At 36.6% G+C, this 18,213-nt stretch overlaps 1 protein-coding gene across 1 annotated transcript in view; it reads left to right on the top strand.

The window, feature by feature from the left end:
• LOC150080148 (uncharacterized) overlaps positions 1–18,213 on the top strand; it is a 103,472-nt gene that overhangs the window by 35,070 nt on the left and 50,189 nt on the right. Inside the window, exon 3 of the mRNA XM_090381290.1 lies at positions 13,869–14,056. Coding sequence (XP_090237416.1) covers positions 13,869–14,056 — 188 coding nt within the window. The remainder of the gene's footprint in view (positions 1–13,868; positions 14,057–18,213) is intronic.

Genomic DNA, 18,213 nt, shown 5'->3' with positions numbered 1-18,213 from the left:
AATTAAATGGAATCGAATTTTATTTTGTTGCATTTGCAAGTTATTTCTAATTTATTTTTAGCCATATAAAATCCAGTTCCACTGAAAACTGTACTATTCAAAAATCAACTTCCAATATGAAAATGCACTCACAGTTTATATTAACAATGGCAAAGGGGAGAATGTTAAATGTTTGTTTAATTGCAAAATTAAAACAGTTTAGTTTCTTGAGTATTTTAGTCTACTGCTCCAAAAGTGATATTAAATTGGCTTTTTTATTGGAATTTTTATATTCTAAAGCCGTTTTCTGTATTTTTTTTTTTTTTTTTTTTTTTTTTTTTTTCTCCTCAGACTGTGATGTAGGTGTCTGCAAAAGAAAAACAATACATTATTACTTATACAGAACATAGCTTTTTCTTCATGATAAATATTCAAAATATATCAATTCCCTCATATCCCACTTGCTTTATTCTCTTAATCTTCAATATCAAGTAACTACTTCTAATGATATAATGAGGAAAATGCTTGTTTAAATGAAATTCTTGACACAGAAGTGCTGTGTTTTGGCATTTTTGATTACTTTGGCTACAGTGTGTCAGTTCATATGGTTTATATGTTAAATAGGATTAAATGCCCAATTCTATCCTGAGAAGATTCTAGTGGGATACTGTTATGGTGGCCTTTGGATACAGGGATTGTGGGAGAACTGGACTTAGATATGTTTGTACCTAGACCCAAATTAAGTAGCAAACAGGATATCTGTAACAAATGAGAACCTGATCTACAGAGTGCTGGGTGCAGGAACCCAAATAACTGTATCAGTATTAGCCATGTGGTCAAAGGGAGCCCTAGGCTTCTTCTGCACCAGTCAAAAAAAAATAAAAAATAAATAAAATAAACTACCTATTTATGTACTCAAGTGAATTTTGAATTTCCCCAATCTGTCACAGCTTTAACTATTCACTCATTCCAGTAATAAAAACGTTGCTGGGAAAAAAAAAAAAAAACTGCCTACAATCTAGTCTAAACCTCTTCCCCATAATTTGAATTTACAATCCCTAAAGTTCTGGAATTATTTATAACTGAAAATTTCCCTTCATTCATGTTACTTTCTCCTCTCAGAGCCATATAGGCCCCATAAGGTGCCTAGTTACTAAGCTCTGTATCCCATATGGAAGCCCTTTTACTAATCTCACCAAGCAAGTTACTTGTCTTTGAACCCTTGCATGAAGCTCAATGTCTTTTTTATAGGTGTTATCTCCATACTTGATGAAGGTATATGAGGCTTCATGTTTATGTTTGCAGATGATACAGAGGTTGGCAGGGTGGTTAACGACAGTCATCAAGGTGAGCTATTCCAACAAGATCTAAGAAAATTGGGTTGATGGACTGAGAAATGGCAGTTGTTTTATTATTATTATTATTAGCCATGTGGTGCAAGGAAGCCTGAGGCTTATGCTGCACTGGCCAAAAAAAAAAAAAAAAAAAATTCCTTATTACCCTGAGAGAGAGAGAGAAGTAGAAAGGAATCACCAAGAAAGGGAAGAATGATGATATCCAGCTCAGGACCCTGAGTGTGCCAAGCCCATACTCACCAGATGTGAGCCCCTGGGGGTAACATTGAAAAATGCAAGGTACTGCACATGGGTAGCAATAACCCAAAAGTAGCTTATCAACTGTTCGGTAATACACTCAGGGTAGTGAAGAATGAAAAAAAAAAAAAAACTGGGGATAATTGTGCAGTCAGACATGAAACATGAAATGCTCTTAGCAGTGCAGGCATGCTGCCAGGACAGCTCATAGGGTTTTGTCAATGATATACAGGGTGATTCACTACCAGTGCAACAAACTTGCAGGAGGTGTAGGGGGCACAAAGACGAATCGGAATCACATAGCATTGCAGGGTCCGAAATGCCTTCGTCATGCGGTAGAGGACATTGAACGGGAGGTCGCGTGAACATTGATCCCGCTGGAAGTCAGCATTTGCGAACCGTTTCTGTTGAAGAAACCAAGTAGCAAAAGTCCTCCGGAGTGGATAATCCGCAGGCTCCAATGATTGGACGCGTTGCAGATAGTATGAACTCATTTGGTTTGTTGACAGTATCCTCCATACAGTGGATTGGGAAATACCCAATCGTTGGCCTATCGCTCGAGTACTCTTACTCTGATTGCCTTCTGCAAGACGTAGGACATTCTCTGATTGTCTGGCGTCCTCGTCGTTCACTCTCAATTAATGGTACCTCTCGTGAAACAACCAGTCTCACGTAACCTTCTGTGCACATGTGTGAAAATCGTATGATGAGGACCACGCCTGTGCAGGAAACGTTTTCGGTACAAGCGCAGAGCGGCGCGCCCGTTACAGTCCGCAGCTCCATACGTTTGAATACTCGTCCATCCTACTGCCTCGGGAACCGGTTCGCAAATGCTGACTTCCAGCGGGATCGCTGTTCATGCGACCTCCCGTTCAACGTCCTCTACCGCATGACGAAGGCATTTCGGATCCTGCAATGCTATGTGATTCCGATTCGTCTTTGTTGCCCCCTACATCTCCTGCTAGTTTGTCGCACTGGTAGTGAATCACCCTGCATAGAAACTTTGCTAGTAGGGATAAGGAGGTGATTATTTATAACACTGAAATTATTATCCCATTGTATAAGGCCATGGTTAGGCAGCATCTTGAGTACTGTATACCAGTGATCTCAAACTGGCAGGCTGCATCCAGCCCCCAAAGCAATTTTACATGGCCTGCGAATACATTTCAATGATGTATTTGTTGTAAATACGGTACTTATAGTTTTAGAGACATAGAGATATGGACTGAGCTTATGTGCGCGACTGCTATTGAAGGAAAAAGAGATAGATAGAATGAATAGGTTGGGGCTTTGTCTTTGTTACTGTATGCCAGGCCACGTGACTGGGGTAAGGTGGGAGAACTTCCCACGTCAGTACGATCAGTAAATTTAGTTCGCCAGCCGACAGTTGGTGGCGCTTCAGTATTCTGGTGTTTCAGATTTTTTCTATTGAGTTGGTACTTCTGGTATATATTTTCCTTGAGTCAGTCACTAGTTGGTTAGCTGGATGCACAGCTGTGCAGTTCATATTGCTATATAGATGGAGACAAACTAATTTACGGCTTATAAAACCTGTTTATTTGTGCTTGTTGTTAGATCTACAATGTAGATCTAATGATAAACGATAGGTATTGATATAATGTAGATTCTACATCATATCAATACCTATCGTTCAGAATTGTGCATAACTTTTGAGTGTTGCTTTCATACGAAAATTCATCTTGTAATTAAAGTTGCAAATAAAATTATAATAGTGATTTTAATTAAGAGATTAAATTGCAAGCCATGTCTTTAACAAAGGGTAAAAGAAAAGTGGATGAAGCAGGACATGTTTTTCAAGATAAATGGGAAATTATGTACTTTTGTGTTGGTGTGCGCAATAAAATTGTATGTTTTATTTGTAATAAGGGAATATCAGTTCCAAAAGAATACAATTTACGTTGCCATTACGAAACAAATCAAAGAAAAATTTGAAATGTTGGAAGGCAAATTGAGGGAAGAAAAGTTAGTTTCTGAAATCTGGCTTACAACGACAACTAAATTTTTTTACTGAAGCAAATAAATCCAGTGAAGCAACAGTTCACGCAAGTTTTGCTCTTGCACACATCATTGCAAAATGATCAAAACCATTTACTGATGGCAATTTCCTTAAAGATTGTTTAAGTCTGCTGAACTTCTTTGTCCTGACAAACAACAATTATTTAAAAATATTAGTTTGTCAGCCAACACGGTAGCATAACGCATTAACGAAATCGCTATTGATTTATGATGTCAGTTAAAAGAAAAATGTATAGATTTTGCAGCATTCTCAATAGCAGTTGATGAGAGTACTGACATCACAGATATAGCACAACTTGCCGTTTTTGTACAGTGTTACTGATGAATTTGAAGTAATTGAGGAATTATTGGAAATAATTCCCATGAAAGGAAAAACTGGTGCACAGGATATTTTTTCCGAAATAAAAACTGTAATAGATAAATACTGTATAAATTAAGCTGGGATAAAATGGTTGGATTTACAAGTGATGGTGCAGCTGCTATGGTTGGTAAAAAAAATGGAGTAACGGTAAAATTAAAAAATTATAGTGAAAGAAGAAAAATTTCAGAATAATTTTTGCACTATACATTGCATTATTCATCAAGAAGCACTTTGTGCCAAAAGTTTGCAGATGAATAATGTTATGGAAACCGTAACTAAAACAGTAAACTTTATCCGTGGATGAGCTCTGAATCATCGAGAATTTGTTGCATTGCTTGAAGAAATTAAAAGTGAGTATGGAGAAATGATTTATTATAACGAGGTGAGGTGGTTAAGTCGAGGAGCTGTATTAAAACTGTTTTTTGATCAAAATTTTCATAACACAAAAAAATAAAACCACCGACGAGCTACATAATGATACATGTATAACAGATTTAGCATTTCTTGTTGACTTAACCGGCCATTTAAATATTCTCAATAAAGAGCTGCAAGGAAAGAATAAACTTATCACTGACATGTATGCTTGTATTAAAGCTTTTAAAGTTAAATTGCAATTATGGGAAACACAGCTGGAACCAAAAAATTTCGTACATATTCTACATTTTAAATCCTGCCCTATTATTACAAATGAAAAATCTGAATAATATGCAAGAAAAATAGCATTATTACGACAAGAATTTGAAGAAATATTTAAAGATTTTAATGATTTGGAGTCCGATTTTACATTATTTTCATTACCATTAAAAATGAAAGTGAATAACGCACCAGAAAATCTACAAATGGAGCTAATTAATTTACAGTGTGATATAAATTTTATTCAAAGATTTGAAGATACAGATTTGATTAACTTTTATTCGTACTTGTCAAAAGATAAATACCCTCAGTTACAAATTTTTGCAATAAGAATAATCGCTTTGTTTGGGAGTACATTTATATGTGAACAGTTTTTTTCGCAGTTGTTAATAAGTCTAAGAAAAGAACCCGATTGACCAATAAGCATCTACAATCCGTAATGAAGATAGTTTATAGTAATTTTTCTCCAAGGCTACAGACTTTATCAGAATCGAAACGCTGTCAAGTTGTAGTAAGAAATAAAGAAGTTTATAATTATTTACATACAAACGTGTATTTTTTCTGTATGTGTCGAAGAAAAATTTAATAAATAAAAGAAAGAGAATAGGTTGTCATTATTTATTCTCAAGTTTTGTCCCACTTGGAAAGTTTTCATAATTTGTTTATTTTTAGTTAAAGTTATTTAGTGGTTAATTCAACATATTAGAATTATTTGAAATAAATGTGTCTGAAAATTTAATATTTAGCTGTCAATACGTTTGAATTACAAAGTGTAACTAACAGAAATGTCTTGCAGGTACCAACCTTTAGATTTCAGATAGAAAATAAATATAAATTTGAATTTTTTCATTTGTGTTATTATTATTATTATTGTTCATGTATATTATGATAAATATTTAGTAAGTGATTGGGCATCTAAAGAAAATAGAAAAGAAAATTTAACCGAAAGAAAGTCTCATAATTTTAGCCAGGGAGAGAAGGAGAAAAATATAAGTTTGAGAAATAAAAAGTAAGTATACAGAAAAACATTGTAGAAAACACAATTGAACATTATTGAAATAAATTTTCAATTAAACAATGTTCAAGGCAAATTAAATTTTAAAAGTAAAATTTACAGACTTATTATAAACTTACATGCAACACACCACACTCACGTGTAACACCAGGTTATAAAGGGATGGTATCCATACATTAGGGGGAAGTACATTGCAATATATATATATTCTCTCGTTTTGTAAAAAATAAAAAAAATTCCGGCCCGTCAGCTGCTTTCAGATCGTGCATTCGGCCTGCATGCCATTTGAGTATGAGACCACTGCTGTATACAGGTGTGGAGGCCACACTTTAGAAAGTATGTAGATCTGCTGTAACAGATGTAGAGAAGGGCAACCAGATAGATGAAGAGGGGGGGAAAGGGCACTCTTACCTAGAAAGGCTTCAGTTCTGCAAATTGTAGTGTCTTGAGACATGACACCTGTGGGGAGGGCGCCTCCGTAGCCAGGTGGGAAGAAGCAGCAGTGCGTAGCACACGCTTCTAGATTAGACCGGGGTTCGAGCCCGTCACCACCAAATACGGAGGATGCGGAAAGGTCAGGGAATGACCACCGCATATCCCGGAGCAATATGGTCTTAGTTGCTAATGCTCCTAAAAACCAAACGACAACGACAACCTGTGGGGAGATCTGATTGAGGGGTTGAAAGTCTTGAATGAATTGAGTAGGCTGAATGTAAATGGTATTCTTCCACTTGCTGAGAATGCAGGATAGGTGTGTGGAAGTTTGCCTTCAGCCAGCGGGTGGTTGATTGTTGGAATGGGCTTCCATCTGTTGTTGTGGAAGTGGATGGGTTGAATAATTCAATTGAGAACTAGACAAATTCTTGGAGAATATGGATGGGTGAACTGTTTTTTTTTTTTTTTTTGCTGATGCTATATAAGCTTGCTTTCTTGCTTCATTTGCCACTACTACTTTGGGAAACAGTATTCCAAGTGGGTCTTACAATTGTCTTATACTGTGGTATGAACTTCCTATCTCTACATGCAAATGTTTAATAAATCACAATAGGACAAGCCTTCGTGGGTAGCAGAGTTTTATTTTTAACATAAAATATACACAACAGATATGTGCTCAGTTTAACTGGGCACATCCCTGTTGTGTATAACAGTGCATAACAGAGCATAAAAAAAAAAGATAACAGAACAAAGATTGCACAAAACATAAAAATAAATAGTAGAATAATACAGTTTGTATAATAAAAGTTCATTCAAATGGGAAAAGTCCAATTCATGGAAATAAAAAAAAGGATTCATGACGTCAAGTCCTGCACATCTATCCTACAACTGTCTTTCCTCAATTTGAATTTATGCCCTCTCAGGTGATTATTCTGAGCAAGAGGAAGAATCCCATCAGCATTTAGCATGCTCAAACCATTCAAGGCTTTATACACCTCAATCAGATCACCTCGCCAGTGCCTAGTCTCCAAACACTGTAATCTGCAAAATTTAAGCCTTGTTCCATTCACTAATCTTGTTGCCCTTCTCTGTAATCGTTCCAACAGCTCTACATCCTTCTTAAATTGAGGTCTCCAGACCTGTATACAGTACTCAAGGTGTGGCCTGACCATCACCTTATACAAGGGGATAATCACCTCCTTATCCCTGCTAGAAAAATTCCTGCATATCAATGACAAGACACCATGAGCTACTCTTGCAGACTGTCTGCACTGCTCAGAAAACTTCATATCTGCCTGCATGATTACCCCCAGGTCCTTTTCATTCTCTACCACTGTCAGTGTAGTACTTTACATTTGTCACTGTTAAACTTCATTTGCCACCTCTCGGCCCATTTTCCCGACTTATCTAGATCCAGTTGGAGTAGCATACTGTCTTTACTATCGTTAACAACCCTGCCAACCTTTGAATCATCTGCAAACTTGGACATTAAACCTGATATACCTTCATCAATATCATTGATAAATACAGAAAACAACAATGGACCCAACACTGAAACCTGAGGAACTCCACTAATAACATTAGCCCATGAAGAGCAGTGTCCATTGATTACCACTCTGTCTTTTCCCACTCAACCATCCCTTTATCCATAGTAGCAATTTCCCTCCAATGCTGCATTGCTCCAATTTGTGCAGCAGTATCAAAAGCCTTTCTAAGATCCAAATATATGATATCAGAGTTATTCCCTGCATCCACTTGCTTTGGGACCACATCATAGTATCCAATTAAATTGGTCAGACAAGACTTCCCCTTAACAAACTCATGCTGTGTCCGAGCTATAACTGAAGTCTTGTCTAGATGATCCTGCAGTGCTTCTTTAAACAGTGCCTCCATTAATTTTCCTGGAACAGAAGTTAAACTCACAGGTCTATAATTACTTGTGTCGGCCTTTGATCCTCCTTTGTGAATTGGGGTCACATTTGCACATCTCCAGTTCATGGGTACCTCCCCTGAGTCCAAGGAAGCTCTTATAATTATGGCTAACGGTTTGCTTACTTCCTTTGCTGCCTCCTTTAATATAACTGGATAGATCCCATCCACCTCGGGTACCTTTTTTATGTTTATCTTCAACCATTTCTCCTCCACTTTCCTCTCAGGTTATTACAAAATCATCTAGCTCACTGCCAGAGTTTAATTCACCTCTGGCATTCCCCTCCCTGAATAACTCCTCAGGTGTTAATGTAGATGCAAAATACTCATTTAATTTGTTAGCCACCTGAGCAGGATCATCAACAGTTGAACTATCGATATCCAGTGGACCAATCTGATTCATCCCCTTCCTTCTAGAGTTTACAGAGGTAAAGAACTCTTTACTGTTTTTCTTTGCATCCTTTGCCAAAGATTTCTCATAATCAGCCTTTGCTTGCCTAACCTCCTTTGTGACTTGGTTACAGACCAGCTTATATCTATCGTAGGCTTCCATGTCACCCTTTAATTTATCTGTATCCCATGAATTTTTCTTCTCTACCATATGTCTCATTAGTTCATCTGACATCCATTTAGGCCTAAACCTTGAACAATATTTCTTAGTTGGTATGTAAAGCCTAGTAGCTTCCAAGATTAATTCTTTGAATGCTTCCCATTTTGAATTTGCTGTTGGTAACATCATCTGTTGATCCCACTGTATAGAATTTAAATACTGTCAGACTATCGTAGTCGCCTTTACGAAAGCAAAAACCCTTCCCTTTACACTTGATGGTAGTTACCTCTTTGAGTAAATCCCAGTGTGATCACTGCCACCTAGTGGTTCCTTTATCTGCACTTTCTTAATGCATGAAGATGTTTTGTTTTTAGGGGCATTAGCAACTAAGGCCATATTGCTCCGTGAATATGCAGTGGTCAACACTGACCTTTTCGCATCCTCCGTATTTGGTGGTACCGGGCTCGAACCCCGGTCTAATCAAGAAGCGTGTGCTGCACACTGCTGCTCCTTCCCATCTGGCTACGGAGGCGCCAATGCATGAAGAATCACTACTGATAATCAGATCAAGAGTATTACTCCCTCTAGTTGTCTCCCGAATATGCTGATGTAGAAAATAATCGTCCAATAAATCCACAAAAGCCTTGCTAGTGTGTGAGTGACCAACCCACAAATTCCAGTCAATATCCGGGAAATTAAAATCCCCCATTATAAGACACTGATTTACTGGCCCACTCTATTTCACTGTAGTTCTTTATTATACTCATCAGAGTCATTAGGCCTATAACACACTCCTACTTTCAGTTTTGATTTCCCGGTGCTTATGTCACACCAAACTGACTCGACACTGCACTGTCTGGTGATGTCGACTGGCTGTACCTCCTTGCATTTTATGTTTCTTAACTAATAGCATAACTCCTCCTCACTTCCTATCCTGTACACATTGTATTCCCTAAATTCCAGTTCTGCATTCCTTATATCTGTGTGACACCACATCTCTGATATCCCAGCAATATCAGCCTTTGATGTTTTGACGAACACCTCAAATTCATCAATTTTTATTTACCAAAGTCCTAGCATTGGTGTACACGGAAGTATACATGCACCTGTTCCTATTCTTAGCTACCCTAACACAACCCATGTGTTTACTTATACTACAATGGCTCCCAGCAGTCTGAAATCCCCTGCATCTTGTTTTCCAAGCTGCTGCTCATTCCAATCAAGCAGTGCAAGAAACACTTTCACCTCTGCCAGCCTCTACTGTTAATCTATTAGTCCGTGTATCCCCCCGAGCTAACAGTTTTCCGACCCTCCTAACATTACCTCGATAGCATCAGCAAATATTCTTGCACCCTTTCTATTTAAGTGTATCCCATCCCTGTAGAAGCAGTCTCTCCTGTTAACAAGTACAGACCAGGCTGAGAAAAATTCTATCCCTTGAGCCTTGCACAATCTCTCCAGGGCCGAATTGATTGACAAGGCTCTCATCATATGCTCCCTCCTATCTTGTCTGGGCAGAATTGCAGACACTTTCAAATTCAACCCTAATTCATGGCTTTTTTCAACAGTGACCTGTACTTGTTTAGTAATTCTGCTGGTGTCCTACTCTTAATATCATTACTGTCAATGTGTACAACAAGGGCACGTTATGTGCCCTTAAAAGATGATATCTGCTCTCAATGTCATCAACCTTTGCCCCTGGCAGACATGTTCTTACAGTTGTAGGATCGTTGTCCTCTGTACATCGGGTGGGAAAGATCTGGATTTGTGTCCCGTCGATGACAGGAGGAATTTTTATGGTCATTTTTCACAAAACGGCTGAGTTATTTCGTCTCGAGTAAGGATAGCATGGTTTTTACTCCCGGAAACTTGGGGGGGGGGGAAGTTTGTCCGGTTAACAGAAAATTAATGTCAGAACACACAATTTACTGACAGTATACACAGAGCAATAAGGCCTTAGTTGCTGATGCTCCTAAAAAACCCTATTATTACAACAATAGGACACTATGGGCCTTCCTTGCTACCTGTCTACACTGTTCAGAAACTCATGTCCTTTAGGTCTTCTGTGACAGTATAGTCATTTGCCACTGTCTGCTTGTTTGGAGAGAGGTCTGCATTAATCTCCAGGAATTTCTAAATTCTTCTGCAATCAAAGTTTTAGGTTAGGTAATCTCAGGAAGAGATAGTAGGGTTCCTCTATGAGTTATTCTGGGTTTTTCATCCCTCACAACATGCAACTTTTCCTATGATCACACACTTGTAAAGACAATTCACAATAATGCAGTGTAGCCTATGTCATTGGTGAGCCTAAAACCCAACAGTAATACCTTAACTAGCAGTTTATCTGAATCTGCAAACCCTCTCAATGATATTGGTAAGGCCCCTTGCATCACCTTTATTTAAACGTATTCTGTCTCTACAAAATATATTCCATCTACTTACAAGTGCAAACCGTGCTGATAAAAATCCTTGCCTCTCAAGCTTTGCAGAACCCCACAAGTCTTGAGTTAATCAACGTGGCTTTCAGTATACAGGGCGATTCAGGAGGAATAGTAAGTATTTTGGGAGGTTATAGTATCGATTATTCTGAGTAAAAAAGTTCATATAAACGTGTCCAATTCTCAATGGATACTGAGATACAGCTGTTTGAAATTGGCATGCACAAAGCCATTATGAGGTATTAAAGAACGATAAATTAGTTATGGTTTGTATTTATTTACTTTTTGGATGATACAAAAACACAAATAATTGACAAATATTTTACAGTTCACAATAAATGTTTGAAAATCCCACTGCTAAACCTTAATGCACTTTGCGACTCTTGTGGTAATATATAAATATGATGTGTTGTTCTTCTGAGGTCATCTTGCCATGAGAGCAGCAGTATCCAAAATGCGAGCGAGCAATTAGTCTCTTGTATTCACCTTTTCTTTGTAAACTGCACTTTTCATCCATCCCCACAAACAAAAATCTAACAGAGTGAGTTGTGGAGACCTTGGTGGCCAATGAATGGGACCACCGTGGCTGATCCATCGGTCAGGGAAAGTTTGATTTAGATATTGTATCACCAGATGGGTATAATGTGTAGGAGCTCTGTCATTGTGAAAGTACATACCAATCTTTTTAGCCAAGGGAACATCCTCCAATAGTAGTGGAAGTTCATTTTGCAGAAATTCTAGATAAAGGGGCTCTGTAAGATGATTTGTAACACAACAGGCCCAATCAACTGATTGTTGATGATACTGCACCACACATGTGGATTTTCGTCTGACCACCTATGAGAGTTATGGGTGTTGTTGATACCATCACGGATGAAAGTATCTTCATCGCTGAACAGTATTAATGGAATTAATTGGAGTTAGCATTTACCCACCAACAAAATTCCAATCGTTGGGTGTCTTCTCTTGATTGAAGGTGTTCACCCACTGTATGTGAAATGGATACAAGCCATGCTCACATAATGTTTGCCATACTCTTGTCTGTGGAACACCGATACATGTAGCAATTCTTTGTGTGCTAATAGTAGGACTGTGTTCTACTGAGTGAAGAATGTGTTCTATTTCATCCACATTTTGTTCATTTTCACATTCAGAAGAAATATGAAATGTGAGCTCTGTGAACTGTATCAGTCATGCACAGTTTGGTGTAAATACTAGTAAATGCTCTTGAATCCAGTATTCTGTGGTTCGGAAACCGTGACAGTATTCTCTGCAAGCAGCAGTAGCACTTTCACCACAAAAACCGTAGACAAATACCATATTGGCATATTCAGCACGTACGAAGATGTGCAGCATTCTTAACAACACTTCTAACACCAAACAGCGTGATGTTATATCTGATTCAGGGAACTGTGCATGCCAGTTTCAAATGGCTGTATCTCCATATCTATTGAGAATTGGACACTGTTTGTATGAACTTTTTTACTCAGAAAATATGTAGAAAATATCATTAGTCCCCACATGAATAATAATATTCTCTTTATTCCCTTAAAAGTTCATAATCTGTTTATTATATCATCAATTGTTGTGCCTGGTAGACGCAACCTGGTTCTGGTTCACTCTCCTTATTAACAAAAAATGTGACCTGTTTTCATGACAATAAAACCAAATCCTCTTGAGCCAGAGCAGTATATGCACTTGATTTATCTGTTCTGAGGCCTGAAATAGGGCTGCATCGCCTTGCAGGGCACTAGATACTTCAGTACCTAACAAGTACCTGGTTTTATTTGTCTCTAGGGGATGGACACATTTCTTCATTTAATAATGCACCAAGTTAAAATTGATACACTCCTTATATCAGGAAATAAGAAAAGAATGATCAGTTGAATTCTAAGATTACTTACTAGAGTGACCTTGGAATATGTGTCACAGACCAAACAAGCAATGAACTCATGACTTGCATGTGAATTGCTACCAGCCATTCACATCTGAATCATGATATCCTTGGATGAAGCATTTGAAGTGGATCTTGTAACACTCATTATTAAGGTAAGAATTAAATTAACAAAAATAATACAATAAGTATGCAGTTAAGTAGGTACTAAAAATTTATCAACTACTGAACTTAAGAATTTAAATTTACAAGAAACCAAAAAGAATGTAACTTACCAGCTTTATAAAAGGTAAGAATTAAATTTACAAACTATTAAAGAATTTAAGAGAAAGCAAAAATTAATCTACTGAATTCTTTATCCAACCTCTAATCCTCCAGAATATAATCTACCAGGTGGTATGAATCAGAGCTGTAATACTCAAGGAGGGTATCATTCTGGAGGGTATCATACGGAAGTGTTCTACGTACTATATTGAGGTAAACTCCTCTTATTAATTTACTAATCTACCAGGTGATAAAGCAATGCAAGACACATCCACTTTCTATGACTGCCAACTGTCAAAAAAACGAATTCAAATTCCTTACCTTCATTTTGGTATGGGGAAGAGGTGGGTGTACTCCTTTCATTATTATATAAATCAGTTTTATGTAATATAATAATATAAATCATGATATAACATAAATCAGAAACTGTATTTATCATAAGTTGATTAAAACAGTTTCCACTCATAGATAGGACAAGCTTTCTTTTACAGGAGAAAATTTGAAATTTAACAGGTATTACAGCATCAGATAATTTGATATGACTATTCCAAGTGCTGGAAATTTGCTTTAAGAAGTTTTATTTTATTAATCATATTTTAGCTCATTGACATCTTTATTTAATATGTTCTGTCCAAAAGTTGCCATTTGCTCTTTTTATTTAGTGATTAAAAAATAAAGTAAGAAATGTGGAATGTAGTAATTTTAATATGCCAGTAACTGAAACTATTATATATGCTGTAGATGCGACCAGCTTTGAAACATACCCAGCTGTTTGTCAGGAGGTTCAAAATATAGTACAGAGAGCAGGACTCAATCTGCTTCTTAATAATGCTGGTGTCCTGTTTAGAGATAAACTCCAAACTGTGAATCCAAAAAATATGATGACTACGTTTGAAGTGAATGCAGTTGCTCCACTTATGTTAACAAAGGTTTGTGAGCCTAAATATCTTTTAGTTATTTTACAACACAATTACTTAAACACCAATAATAATACAGTCGAGTCTCATTAATACAAAGTTCAAGGGACCTAAATTTTCACATTTTGTAATAATGAGGTTTGTAGCAATGAGGTCCCCCAAAAGTGACAAAATTTTACTGGTGTTTTTTTTTTTTTTGTTATTTATATATATATATATATATATATATATTATATAAGAATAATAATATATATATATATTATATAAGAATAATAATATATATATATATATATATATATATTATATAAGAATAATAATAAATATAATAGTAATAATTTCAAAAATAAACAAAAAAATAATTTAAATTAATAAAATAAAATGCAATAGGAATAATACATTTTTTAAAGATTTTATTTTCTTTGTAAGGTAAACTAAGAGAAAAGAAATTAACAAAAATGAAAATATTGTACAGTATATATGATATTTTAGTATCACAAAAAAAAGAATAGAATGTTGTTTGCACAGTTTTTGTCCTATATGCATTTTTAACTACAACACAGACATTATAAAATGCAATAGTTGTTTCTTTATCAACGTTGCTGCATGTCAACACATTCTCTATTATGATCGGTGCATTTTGAGCATCTTTTTTAGATGGCAGTGTGTGTGCTTCTTCACTGTTGCTGGTAACAAAAACATTGTTTTGCTTGGAGCTCTGCAGCTCTTCTGTTGTTGCCGAGCTAGATAATTTGCCTTTTCTTGCAAAATCAGACCTCACATTGGATATATTTGTTGGTACCACTTGAAAAGTTTTGTTTCAAGCTCCTCATGTTTTGCACCACAAATTTGTTTCCTGTTTTTATTGCTACTCCAGCATCACACACTTCTTCCAAGTTTTTTTCAGTATTTTAGATAAAGGGATGCTGTAATAATTTACAATGTCCGTTTTGCTTCGTTCCTTCCTATCAGCCTCTTGTATAATTTTCAGTTTAATTTCCATGATTAATTCTGTCCATTTACGTTTTATCGCCATAACTCTTCTAGATGAGATTTAATATAAACAAACTTTAAATTAATTTAAAGACCCAACTTCCAAAAAAGACACCAGCTTGGATGAAATGGCACAAAAAATAGATTTATACTGTACCGTAGCAAAAGACTCTTGAACTGGCATAACATTTGCAACTGACCTTAATCCCGTGGAGAGAGAGGAAGTGTATGTAAACAACTTAGTTAAGTTAACAGCTTATCCTTTATAATGATGTTTTTCAGAGTGCACTTACGTTGTAGCTACCATAAACTGGTTTTGTTTATAAATTCCATCCTTCGGGTAGCAAGGAACCAGGTGGCCAGAGGCAATAATCAGACAACTGTGCCAAGATTTGTATTAAATATACAAAATAACTCACAGGGTGAAAATGAACTTTGTTAGTATATATTAATTGAATTTTGTAATAAATGAATATATTTACATAGAAAAGCCTATCCTTTTGCAGGGGAATGGTATGTGCTTCATATAAACGAATACTTTGTATAAACCGATTTTGTATTAATGAGATTTTACTGTATATACTTTTATATATTACTATTATTATTAGTAATAGTAATTATTATATTATAAGGTCGTCCAACTTGTAGCCTGCAGATTGCGTGTGGCAGCCCTCAGTTGATTTTGTGCAGCCTGAAAGAGTATTCTTGTATTTCCCAAAATGTATTAATGACATATGTGTACTTTTGATGTGTAACATTACAATATATAAAATTTAAATAATTAGTTTTGAGCTCTTTATTGGGTTCCAAAGCATTTATTTAAATGGTTTTGGCTTTATGGGTATAATTATTATTCATTTTCTCATACTTCATAAGATCTAATCATTGCAGGGCAGATTATTTCAGATATTTATTTCAATATATATATATATATATAGGAAAAAAAATTATGGGCAACCCACTAGTAAGTACCAAAGGTATGGTGCAGCCCCCTCAGTGGTCTGAAGTCGGAGAGCCTTGGTGTAGGGTATGTACAATAGTCCCTTTAGAAATAGCTTACATGATCAGTTTTTCTAGATGGATTGAAAAAATGAATGTGTATGAAAAAAAAAAAAAAAAAACATTAAGCCATGGATTTTTGAACTCTAGTTTTTTTTTTTTTTCAGCTGTCACAGCACACAGCACTTTTTTTCTCTTTAGTATTTTGAAGTGACCGTAAGATTCTGTCACTTATAAACCAAGTATAGTAGTAAGTTCCTGCAGAATCTTTTTTTAATTAAAAAAAATAAAAAAAATTTTTTTTTGAGATAATGCAACTATGAGGCACTTCAAGGAAAGCATTTGTATACATTCATAATAATGTAAATATTGCCATCAACAGACTGCATAAATTATCGTTCATGAATTTATAAGAGTTAATGAATTACATAGAAGGTATAATTGGGTGGGGGGGAGGAGGATTTGATTTTTTGGAAGCTACCTTCCTTCCTTTTTCTGAAGTGTAGAGAATTCTAAGAGAATGCTTATTGGCTGTACAAATGGAGATAAGTTACTGTCCAAACTTCTGTCCTAGCGACCATAAAAGGAATTTTCCCGGCTAATACATTAGCAGCAATCAATGATATGGGGGTTGATCTATATGTACGAGGGTGGTTCAATAAAGAATCGCCCTCACCTACTTCCACATATCACAAAGTCATGATATTTTGTGTGTAGCATCACAAATATCTCTGTACTAAAGGTGTACAATTTCAGCCCTGTATCTTAATTTGTTTTTCTTTTACAGAGCTAAACGTGTGACAAAGTAGCATTATGGAGAAAGTTGAAGCCACAGCTGTAATCTGGTATCTGTTCTTGAAGGGGGAAATCTAAAGAAATCCACAAGGAGATGACTGCTGTATATAAGGATGAAGCCCCATCCTATGGCATTGTGAAGCACTGGCATAGACAGTTTAGGTGTGGTCGGACATCGATAGAATCTGAACCCATTCCAGGTCGTCCCCATTCAGCCATTGATGACAGCACGATCAGAAAAGTGGAGTTGTTAATCATGGAATATCACCGGATATCTGTGTGTGAATTGTCCCAGGAAGTGAAGATTAGTGTGGGCTCTGTTGAAAGTCCTTCATGACCAACTCCATTTATGGAAATTGAGTGCAAGATGGATTCTCTGATTATTGACTGGTTTCCAGAAGGCTGATCGACAACAGAAATCACAAGAGTTGTTAGCCCTGTGCCAAAAAAAACGAGGAAGACTTTTCTCATGTCTAGCTCGTCTATTTTTCTCTCGTCTCGGATGAAAGCTGGATACACCATTTCGACCCTGAAAGTAAAAAACAGTCCGCGGAATGGCGACATCATGGTTTCCCCAAACCCCCCCAATAAGGCAAGGGTCCAAGCATCAGCAGGAAAGGTCTTGCTGACAGCGTTTTGGGATGAGAAAGGCGTAATAATGACTGATTACCTGCCGAAAGGTAGAACAATTACAGGTGCCTGTTATGCCAACTTACTCACAAAATTACAGGAGAAAATCAAAACATGTAGGTGTGGCATGCTGTCCAAAGGTGTGAGAATGCTTCAAGATAATGCCCCAGTTCACACTTCTGAAATTGCAACAACACAAGCGGCCACTTGTGGGATATGAAATACTGCCCCATCCAGCCTACTTACCCACTCTTGCACCATCGGACTTCTTGTTTCCTTCCCTCTAATCATTTCTTCAGGGGACCCACTTCCCTGATGATGAGACACTCATTTCTGCAACAGAGTCATGGTTCAAAGACCAACCTCACCATTTCTACAAAAATGGTATCGGTAGCCTCATCCATCGATGGGAAAAATGTGCAATGTAGGGAAGGACTAAATTCTGTGCCAAGAATCAACAGGCTAGCACCTCTGCAGCTAGGTCACGGCGATTCTTTATTGAACCACCCTCGCACAGAGAGGACAAGAAATATAAAAAGAGAAATTCGGGAAAACATATATGAATAGATTTCTGATTCAAAAGCCATTGAATGACTTGAAACTCTCCCAGCCTTGATAAATCACTGAATATATATGTACAGAGAGGACAAGAAATATAAAAGAGAAATTCAGGAAAACATATAAATTGACAGCAGGCTACCAGAAGATCATGAGGACTTTGTAAATTCAATTGTATATCACAAGCACAACTGTAA

Source organism: Mastigoproctus giganteus, chromosome 9 (genome assembly GCF_048544385.1).
Source record: "Mastigoproctus giganteus isolate SK-2022 chromosome 9, ASM4854438v1, whole genome shotgun sequence".
NCBI lineage: Eukaryota > Metazoa > Arthropoda > Arachnida > Uropygi > Thelyphonidae > Mastigoproctus > Mastigoproctus giganteus.
Note: the sequence above shows the minus strand (reverse complement) of the source record. Positions and strands in the feature narration are given on the sequence as shown.